Genomic DNA, 11,042 nt, shown 5'->3' with positions numbered 1-11,042 from the left:
ATTTAGAAGAATATTATGCTTAACACTTCGGTAATTAATCACTCTACAGTCTACACTTACTTTTTTCTTCTTGACCAAAATAGTATAATATTCTTAATTGTAAAATGTTTAATTAATTAATAATATTATTTTTATAATAAAGACTATTCATCAAAGGTTACAGTAGACCCACCAGAAGCGCGATCAGATCCAATCAGAAGTGGGCCCACAATAAGCCTGACCCATTAACGGCCCAATAATAATGAATAGTTCAGACGATGATAGTAAGTGTCTCAATCTCAGAGAGAGAAAGACGCTAACCTGACCAAATACCAAGCCAGTAATTCAGTAAAACTAATAATGGCATTTTAGGTATACCAGAAAAAACTTCAACAACACAACGCGTCAACCGGCAAAAACCAGTCAGTTACCCTCCACCGACAGCCACACCCAGTCACCCCCAACCGGTTATAACCGGTTACCATGTCCGTACACCCCACAACGCCACGAATCTCACATGCCCCAACTTCCTCTTAAATACTCACTCTCTTTCAACTCTGCCATGGAAGGCACGTACATATCAAATATAGGCATAATAAAGCTATTATATTTATATATATAGTGAGAGAAAGTGGAATAGTTATTTTGATAATCCCGAAAGCTTGTTTGTCTCTCCTCTCTCCTGCTGCCATTGTTGGAATCCGAGCTCTGGCCACCAGAAGTAAAAGCTTTGGTTTCTGGTAAAAAACTTTCTTCAACTTTTTCATGCTCAGTTATTAGCCGTTACTGCTATTTGTTGTACTCTTTTGGCTTCTTCTTCGTGTATGTCGTTTTCGTCTTCTTCTTCATCTTCCTTAATTTGTACTGCTGTCGAAGTTGACAACACACTTGGAAATGTTTGAATTTGGGAATAGTGTGTAAGAAAAAAAAAAAAACCTGTGGTCCAAAGCATTCTCTTTCATGGCTCAATAAATCTTGTTTTGGCTTTTCTCTCATTCTCTGGTTTTTGTAGCTTCGTTCTGAACCTTCTCATTTCGAGCTTTGAGTTTCTGAATTTGGATGTCTACAAGTGTATGTGTATATAGCGAATCTTTTTTTTTGTGATCTCGGATTTTTCGTTTTCATAAAGTTTAAAAATTTATTCTACTAATTATTTATTTATGGCAGTTACAGTAGAAAATCAATTTAACGGTCTAGATCTCGCCATTTTTAACGGTTACGTCACCATTTAGAGATATTGACTGTTGGTTTCTAGTGACGTGGCCATTTTCTGGCTTTACAGTTTCATGCTAGCTGTGCCCCGTGATCCTGTGAGGATGAAAATTATTAAGAAACTTGTAGATTTTGTTGATTGATGTTTTCGTTTATATTCTTTGATTATGTATTAAAAAGGTTGAAAAATCATGTACGAAAATGGCTAATGGTTTATAGCTGGCTTTATATTTATATAATTATAAATTATATGCAGTTGGAGTGGAGTGAGATATTGACTGACTCAGAATGAGATGAGTTTTTGCTTTATTAACCATTTGTTCTCTGAGAGAGCCGTTGATATTTTTCCGTAGCTTGTGATACATTGATTCCCTATGTTGATGATTTTTCAGAATCTTTTTCAGACTATTTATGCTCTTATGCTGCATCATCTTCTTTTTCTTTTTAATACTATTTGGACTTTTAAATAGTGTGAGTACAAAAATAGCATGGGTAGGTTGTGTAAGTGCACAAAGTTGTGTTGACCATTTCTATTCCTGTTATTCGTCTTCAACAATTAAGTTATATTATATATGATACTGCCATGCCCATACTAATTTTGATTCCCATGTGGGCTTTTCTGATACTCTGTTCCTCGTTTGTTTTCGAGATCATATGATATAGTACAGTGAAACCTATTTTTTTTCTTCTTTCAATTATTATTTTTGTTTGTGGATTGTCTTTCATTATTGCAATTTCTCTTTCTGATTTTTTTAGTATGCTCTGCTCTGATTTTTGTAGTTTTGTCCACATTCCTTCAACTGTTATGAAATCAAAGACCATTCATAAGATAACACATGGTCATCGACCTGTTGGAATGCTATTTTGGATTTTTGTGTTTCTGTTTTTTTCAAGTATTGGTGCCCAAATAAGGCTTCTGGTGATGACCCATTGATGCTTTGTTTGCAGGCATTGTGAGCTGTTCCCGGTTCACTGAAGAAACGGCCAGAGGAAGCATTTCATGAGGTATGTGCAGTAGTAATTGGGGTATTATGTCTAATGTTTATTTAGTTTTTTTTTTTAAAATTATTTGTTCATATCATAGTGTACATGGCTAGCTAGATTGTTGATTTGAATCTCTTTTCCATGGTATAGCTTCTGCATTTGACTGTGGCTGGAGAACTAGAAATTGTTAGCCATGAAGGAAGTTGACAAAAAGAGAACTCCAAATAATAACAGGACAAAACGCTCTGCGAAAACTGAAAAGAAAGACCCTAAACTTAACCAAGGCAATCCTGGAAAAACTTTGAATGGGAAAGAAGCTCAATCTAAAACACCTAATGCTAAGCAACACTCCAGAACTTCAGTAAGTGAATCGAACAGGGGAACGGAGTCCTCTGAAGTTTATCAAAACATGGTGGTACATTATGTGGACGATGTCAACAAATCTGAAGAAGCAGTTAAAGGTCCAAAAGCTATTGAAATAAGTTCCAAAGAGATAACGGATGAAGTTATGGATGGTAACTCTACTGACTTGGATAAAGAATATAAGCAGGGAAAGGAAGAGGTTTCAGATTCTGATACAACTAAGGATTCAGCATCATCTCAAGGGGATTCTCTGACAGCTGAGGATGAGAAAATTGAAGAAATAGCTTCAAGTGTTCCTGAAAGTAATTCAAAGAAGAATTTCAATGAGATATCTGATCAACCCAAGGTACCCACCAACTCAAACGGGAAGCCATCTAGTGATAAGCTTGTTGCAGAAGTCAATGGATCTGATACATTGAATGAGACTGTAAATGGACCCAACTGTGTTGCTGATGATAATGGCTCAGTTGGTGCTGAAGAAAATAATGAACGTGAGAAGGAAGCAGCTTTAGAGAAAAAGATCGAAGCAATGGAAATGAGAATTGAGAAACTTGAGGAAGAATTACGAGAGGTTGCTGCTCTTGAAATTTCTCTGTATTCTGTAGTGCCAGAACATGGGAGCTCAGCACATAAGGTGCACACCCCAGCTCGTCGCCTTTCTCGACTATACATTCATGCTTGCAAATATTGGACTCAAGACAAGCGAGCCACCATTGCTAAAAACACAGTATCTGGGTTGCTCTTAATTGCAAAATCATGCGGTAACGATGTAGCAAGGTATTATGGATTTTCACGTTATACCTTAAATGTATTTATTATTAAATTTCAGCTTTCAGAACATGATGATGTTATTTTCTGCATGTTAAGGTTGACCTTCTGGCTATCAAACACTGTTGTGCTAAGGGAGATCATTTCTCAAGCATTTGGTGGTTCACGTCATTCAAGTCCGGCGATGCGATTGGGTGAGTCAAATGGGAACGGAAAAAGAAGTGAATTGAAATCTGCAACACTGAAATGGAAGGCGAATCCTGGTAGCAAACAGGCGAATGGTTTTTTTCAATTTGTTGAAGATTGGCAGGAGACAGGAACCTTCACAGCTTCTCTAGAAAAGGTTGAATCCTGGATTTTCTCTCGGGTGGTTGAATCAGTGTGGTGGCAGGTAATTGACAGAAACTATGAATGAAAAACTGAAACCAAAGTAGGACTAAAACAATTACATAACCGTTTGTTGTCATCTGTCATATATTGGACTCCCTCCTGTCAAAGTAGGAGACTATTGCATTTTGTTGATAGCTGCTCTGAAATCCAAAAAATGAAAAAGTTTTAGAGCTTCTTGATTGAATTAGTGTCGTAGTATCAGTGGGTTTAGTGCACTGTTCTTTTTTTCCTTTCTGAAATAAATATTATTTCCAGGCTTTGACTCCACATATGCAATCTCCAATCGAGAATTTGTCCAATAATCAGACCACTGGAAGATTGTTAGGACCAGCCTTGGGTGATCAAAAGCAAGGCAACTTTTCCATCGACCTATGGAGAAATGCTTTCCAGGATGCGGCTCAACGACTGTGTCCTGTTCGAGCTGGGGGGCACGAGTGTGGTTGCTTGCCTGTGCTGACAAGAATGGTGTGTAATATTTACATTATAGTTGCCAAAAACTTCTTTTCTATTCTCCTGTCACATGCTTCTTCTGTGCATAATTTTATGTAACCAAAATGTCTCATTTTCATGCGTTCTTCATCACACTAAACTTTATCAGCTCGGATAACTTTCTTTGCTCTAGAGATCTATTAATCTTTTTCCCTCATGTAGGTTATGGAACAATGTATTGCCAGACTAGATGTGGCCATGTTCAATGCCATCTTGCGTGAGTCAGCCCATGAAATTCCAACTGATCCAGTTTCAGATCCAATTGTTGATTCCAAGGTCTTACCTATTCCAGCTGGAGATTTAAGCTTCGGATCTGGTGCACAGCTTAAAAATTCGGTATATATTTATTCTCTATTTTATGTAGTGAAATCTACATGTTAACATAACTTTAATATTTGTTAAAGAATTCTATTAAATTAGTTGAATGCTTCATCCATTTGGAGTAGTCCACTAACTTGTCAGCAAGGTTTAAGCATGGTGGAGATAAGTCAGCAAGATAAGAGGTTTTGTTTTTCTAGAGGAAAGTATGACGAAAAACTGTAAGACATTGACAGCTATTGCCAAAAACGGACACTGAAGATGTTGGCTCTAAGCAGAATATGATATTATTAGTATAACACACTTCTCTTCCTTACCATGTCAAATTTGTGAAATAATTAGCTCTGCCAGAACATTGTAATGAGGACTGTGACCAGGAGAAAATTCATGGCTAATGATGTCAAAATATAAAATAGAACCCCCAAAAATGTTATAATGACATTTCTCTTATCATTTATGTCCTTGGGAATTAACATGTGTGTGCTTGTGATGCAGATTGGCAATTGGTCTAGATGGCTTACTGATATGTTTGGCATGGATGCTGATGATGCGCCACAAGAAGATGATGAGCATTGCAGTGAGGACGATGACAAACAAAGTGGAGATGGTGAATCTAAATCTTTCCTTCTTCTCAATGCCTTGAGTGATCTTTTGATGCTTCCAAAAGACATGCTTATGGACCGATCAATCAGAAAAGAGGTTGATTTATAATTAACTCATCTTCATCACATTTGCCTTGAGAATTGACATTACATAACACTCATGTTTATTGCAATTTTACCACAACTCCTGACTTGATTAAACCTACTCTTTTCTAATGTCTTATAGGTGTGTCCCTCAATTAGTCTTCCCTTGATTACTCGGATACTTTGTAACTTCACTCCAGACGAGTTCTGTCCAGATCCCGTTCCTGGAACCGTATTGGAGGCCCTAAATGCTGATGTATGATTGTGAATTTTCAATTTGACTTAGTCTTTGAATTATGTCTTCTGGTATTCTTCCTTGCCTTGGCAAAAGATGACAAATGATAGATCTCTATTGAACTTTCTTTTGCAGACCATTGTGGAGAGGAGATTGTCAGGAGACAATATGAGAAGCTTCCCTTATACAGTGGCGCCTGTCTTGTATACAACTCCATCGCCTTCTGATGTTGCAGAAAAGTGTGATGTAGCAGATGCAGGAGGGAAATCTGAAATGGCAAGGAATGTATCCGTTATACACAGAAAAGGATATACGAGCGATGAGGAACTGGAGGAACTGGAGTCTCCTCTTACATCGATCATCGACAAGTTGCCCGTGTCTCCAAGTGTAAGTACAAATGGAAATGGTAATGGAAAACACAAGGAGAGTTCAGGCTTTGCTTGCACAAATGAGAGGTATGAACTTCTCAGCGAGGTCTGGTCTGTGTGAATGTTGGAGAGAGTTATGTATTTTAAATATATGAATATATATACTGATGTTTGTATCAGAATCAGAAACGAACTGTTGAGAATACATAGATAAATTAAAGTTGTTTATATTGGAAAGTGAATAGTCCTATATGATCATTCATTACAAAGTCTTTCGGAGACTTAATTAAAACGCGCTCAGGTCACGGCTTTCTTGTACATGATATGAATTTTTGTTATCATAAAAGCATTTAATGAGAGATTACGTTTCACTCAGTAAATTTTTGCTGCGTCAGTTTGTATTATAAATATATATTGTCCAATATTTGTTGTGAAGAAGGTTACAACCAGAAAGGGCTTTGAAGTTTTCAGATCATTGCTGATGATGTATTCTCTACTCTAACACTTGCTTTTTGAAAGAAGCTAATTTCTTTTTTGTCATCCATTTTACCAAAACAGATAAAAAAAATCATTTTTCATTATTATTGGCAATTGAAAGTACACAAATAGTGAGAAGTAATTATGGTGCAGTGTGACCAAACAACTACTACCGATCTAAAATCACATAACAAATTAATATCTTAGCAATGCTCTTAAAAAGTGACAACTAATAACCACGTAACAATTTAATGCTGAATTTAATCTCGTAACAGTTCTCTTAAAAATTTACTCCAAATCACTTGGTCCATACTTGTGACTTTTGCTCAAAATGATGTCACGGCAACTTGTTTTATGGGAAACCAAACAAGAATGTAGTCACATGATTTACCGGCTGAGGGTTTATAATAGATATTTTCAGTCGAATGAAAAAATAGTTGAATTTATAATAGAGGAAATTATATTTGATATGGGAATTTAAATAGAGTGTGCAAAAATATGATTTTTTTAAAAAAAAAGTTAATCTATGGCTTTTTCTAAGAATTTTCACTTTTATGGGTTTGTTTTCCCATATTTTTGTATAAAAGTTGGTTTGTGCCATAATTTTACTCTTAATCAAATTTTATTAATTTGGAAGGGTATGTTTGTAATTTAATTATTATTTTTTTAGCTTATTTATTTTTTATATTGTTTTTATATTACTAATTTTATATTAAATTTTTCTTTGGTTTTTTTGCAATTTTTTTTGTAATATGAATTGTTTTTAAAATTATTTTTTATTTATTATAAACATTTTTTCCTGTTTTTTTAGATTATAAGTTTCTTTTTTCAAATCCTGGGTAAGGTAACCAGTTACTATATTGATTTTTGACAGTTATGTAAAATAAAATCATAAAGCTAGGTTAAATAACATGTATCAGGAGGGGTAAACAGTTATCTTGAGATGAGTAATTTTCTGCCATAAGAGGGGTAACCAGTTATCATAAGAAAGGTGACAAGTTACTCATATTAAATATGAAAAGAAACATCAAATTTGAAGGAAAAAGAGGAAGAACACTTCATTAAAAATGAATAAGAAGTAACTATGATTTTAATAACATAGGTAACCAGTTACCATAAAAACTCATAAATATACACACACCAGAACATGAAGGTAACCAGTTACCTCCAGAAATATACACATAAAGAACGTGATGGTAACTAGTTACCTATTCACGTTCTCATATTTTTATTAGTTTTCTTTCCAAATTTTAGTATTCCTATAAGTGTTACAGTAAAAAGAAAATGTTGAAAAAATTGATTTGAAATTTTTTACATATAGTGGAAAAAACTATAAAAAAATTACAATAATATAAAAGATAATAGATAAAAAAAATAGTAAAATAATTATGTAATGTTAAAATATATGTGTGAAAAAAATTGAACGAGAAAAGAATAAGTACAAAAATGAAAAAAAAAAACAAAAGAAATGATGAAGGAAAAAATAGATGAATAAATAAAAATGAAAAGAAGAAGAAGAAAAATAATGGAAAAATGATATGAAAAAAAATATGAATGAAAAAAAAATGGAAGAAGAAAAAAAAAGCTCATATGTGTGAAAAAAGAAAAAAAATAGAAAGAGAAAATAATAAATACAAAAATGAAGAAAAAAATAGAAGGAAAAAAATGAAAAAAAAAGGAAAAAAGCTGAAAAAATATGAACAAAAAAAATACAAATGAAAGAAAAAAAATAGATAAATGAATAAAAATGAAAAGAAGAAGAAGAAGAATAATGATAAAATGAAAAGAAAAAAAAAGGATGGAGGAAAAAGTGGTAGGAAAAAAAAATAAAATGGAAAAAAATAAGTAAGAGAAAAAAGATAGAAAAAATAATAATGAAGGAAAAAATTAAAAATTAAAAAAAGTAAAATAAAATTACCTTTAAAATCAAAGAAAACATAACTATGATAAAAAAAAAGTGGTATTTTCAAATTTTAGTTAGTCACTAATTGTGTTTCCCATACTTTAATTTTTATTTAATAAATTTTCCCATACAAATTAAGAAGAGTATAATTCCCATATTTTTGCACATTGATAGTATAAAAGCCATATTTTTGAAAAATTCCATTTATAATATATGTGTATGAGATTAAGGTGGCACAAAGGAAAGAGAATAAGCTATCCTCTTGAATATAACATTTAAAGTTTTAGCTGCTCACTTGTAATCTTGCCATACTAGGTCTTGTTGTCAAAACAGCAAGATTCGACCTATAACACAAACAAACTTTAAAGTTGTGATCCCAGAAATCAAAGACAAAAATGATAAGAACATGAAAAATTAAAGGAACACAAAGGATTATACTGGTTCGAAACAAGACCAGAAAAGATCTTGAATCTACATCCAGTTTAGAAATACACTACAAGGCTCTTACTAAATCTGAGAATCACATAGATAAAATACACCCTCAACAGTCAAGAACTTTGCCTTTCTTACAAAAATCAGCACTCAAACCCAAGTACCCCATTACACCCAAGTAACATTCTCTCAAAGTTGTCACTCTCAAATACAAAGTTCTCTTTCTTGGTGCTTCTCTCTCTAGCTACTGTTTTTCGTATATTACCTTTCTCTCACTAAGGTCTATATATATATATGGCTAACGATTCTAAACTGCTTGGCATATAAGCGGAATGACTCCCGCCCCTGTAATTTATTATATATCAATTGTTTTATTGTAAAAGTGTTGTGAATGTGCTGTCCACAAGTACACTTATGTATACTATTCTGACAATTGATTTATAGGGTGAATGCCCTTTTTTTATTTTAATATACAATTTCAATTCATGATAACCGGTTTTGGTTACCGGTTGGATTTTTTTATATTAAAAAAATTAATTAAATAGGGATATAAATGTCTTTCCATATAAAAATAGTATGTTGAACGGGTTAGTATGCACACAATGTAATAGCTAACTGCACATTATTTACAAAATTTAGCACATAGATTTAATAAAAGGTACAGAGTTGTTGCTCTAGGATGCACATTTATATTTTAATTTTGTTTTTGTTGCTAGAACTCATGGCCTTCAACATTTATATTAATTTTTTTGACTTGAAAGATGATTATCAACTATTTATTTATCTTTTAAAATTTTTGGAAATACATGGATAAAATTATTTTCTTAATAATGAGATTTTGATTGTAAACTTATTATTTTAAATTTTAAAATTCTAGTTATTTAAAATACAATGTTCCAAATCATATAGGAATTGAGATTATTTAAAAAAAAAAAATTTAGTTTATATTGTATGCAATATATTTATGAAACACAGAGTGCTTAAATTTGACAATATATCATATTAAATAATTGAGTAAGTAACACAATATTCAACAAGTTCGTAAAACAGGTAGTATCTATCTAGAACTTACAATACCCGAAATTAACTAAGGCATTATACCTTGTGGTATGATAGTGTTTTCTATGGATGGTAGAGACAATGAATTTGTTGTGTGAATTCAGGTACCGAACCAAAATGGTCGATTTGTGGCTGACGTGACAACAAATTTGCGGTCGCTTGATGTAAGATTCAGAGAGCTTAGGATTGGATTGGACCTTCAAAGAGTTTGGAAATACTTGTTGGTTCATTGTACATTACATCTTCATATAAGACATATAGTCCCACCTCATTGAGAGCATAGACTTTTCCATTGTTGTACCTAACACTTGAAATTCCTGTGTTGTAACAACTATTTCTTTGGACTGGCACCTGTAATATTTCATTGGAGTTAGTGTTCTGACAGGGATAACCACCACATGGTCCTCCTTCATTTGAATTTCATTACCACTGTTGTTTAGGACATCCGTTTCATATCCTACAACCATGGTGTCCTCATTATAATGAACACACTTTACTTTGGATATATAGTGAGAAAGTCGTATTTGACGTGTAGTCCATGATCGAAGATCAAACAAATAGAGAATATGGTTTGTGCAGTAGACACCATCTATTCCATTTGCATTTGGTGCCCTATAATGATTCACTTAATTTGTTATTGAATACATTTGGCAATAAAAATTAATATGCAGGAGTGGAATATATTTTACATTTAATAAAAATAATTAATTGAAGATAAATTACCTATAATAATCACGCAATGTGATATCACCATCTTGGTGCTCGACATGAGTGGCCATGATTTCCGCAATCTCTATTGCTGATGTGAGGACACGTTTTGGTGTGGTAGAATTCACATCCCAGACGGTTACATCTCTTTTGCCAGTAGTGACAACGAGATGATTGTTTCTCCAGTGTATTGCACTTGAGTATTAAAAATCGTGTAGTGGTTGAGTTAGATGCCATTGCAAGATCCTACCTCCATTAATTACGTCGTATAGTCTTACTTTATTCCCACCAGCCACCCCGTATAACATACCATTTCAAGCGGGAGTGTGGTAATGAGTGGTAGATATCGGACGCGGTAGATCAAGATCATCTCGTTGGTGTATTATCCCCGCTTTGAATTCAGTAGTATCAAATTCCCACGTGGCAAAGGCAAATGTTTCCATAAAATTGTTGGAAGATGCAACTAAGTATGTGGTAGGAGTTCTATTGGTGTCCATCGCTTCTATCTCCCAACACTTACTCCAGCAACATGAATTGAATTGGTCTGATGGATATAATATTTTTGCCACCTGTTTAGATTATATTTGTTAGTGAATATAATTTTTCTTAGTTATATTTATTGCAATTAAATATAAAATTTTATTACATTGAATTACCTTATTTTGCTTGTA

At 33.3% G+C, this 11,042-nt stretch overlaps 1 protein-coding gene across 5 annotated transcripts; it reads left to right on the top strand.

Annotated features, from left to right (window-relative positions):
• The first annotated feature begins 525 nt into the window (after positions 1-525).
• On the top strand, positions 526-6,172 carry LOC133831385 (uncharacterized). Of its 5 annotated transcripts, none has more exons than XM_062261653.1 (9): positions 526-719; positions 2,140-2,196; positions 2,326-3,315; positions 3,406-3,697; positions 3,952-4,161; positions 4,348-4,521; positions 4,999-5,202; positions 5,332-5,445; positions 5,560-6,172. In XM_062261653.1, the coding sequence occupies exons 3-9, from the start codon at positions 2,369-2,371 to the stop codon at positions 5,911-5,913; spliced, it is 2,295 nt and encodes a 764-aa protein (XP_062117637.1). In that variant the 5' UTR covers positions 526-719; positions 2,140-2,196; positions 2,326-2,368; the 3' UTR covers positions 5,914-6,172. The 5 variants fall into 5 exon arrangements, with proteins under 5 accessions (XP_062117637.1, XP_062117638.1, XP_062117640.1 ...); XM_062261654.1 differs by lacking the exon at positions 526-719 and adding an exon at positions 901-1,050; XM_062261656.1 differs by lacking the exon at positions 526-719 and adding an exon at positions 1,194-1,289.
• The last annotated feature ends 4,870 nt before the right edge of the window (positions 6,173-11,042 follow it).

The sequence above is a fragment of the Humulus lupulus genome, chromosome 4 (assembly GCF_963169125.1).
Source record: "Humulus lupulus chromosome 4, drHumLupu1.1, whole genome shotgun sequence".
NCBI lineage: Eukaryota > Viridiplantae > Streptophyta > Magnoliopsida > Rosales > Cannabaceae > Humulus > Humulus lupulus.
Note: the sequence above shows the minus strand (reverse complement) of the source record. Positions and strands in the feature narration are given on the sequence as shown.

Excerpts from the sequence above, each read along its gene's own strand:
- LOC133831385 (XM_062261653.1), top strand. The coding sequence starts at position 2,369 with ATGAAGGAAGTTGACAAAAAGAGAACTCCAAATAATAACAGGACAAAA. Across the intron at positions 4,522-4,998 it reads GTGCACAGCTTAAAAATTCG|ATTGGCAATTGGTCTAGATG; the intron begins GTATATATTTAT and ends CTTGTGATGCAG. Across the intron at positions 5,203-5,331 it reads ACCGATCAATCAGAAAAGAG|GTGTGTCCCTCAATTAGTCT; the intron begins GTTGATTTATAA and ends AATGTCTTATAG.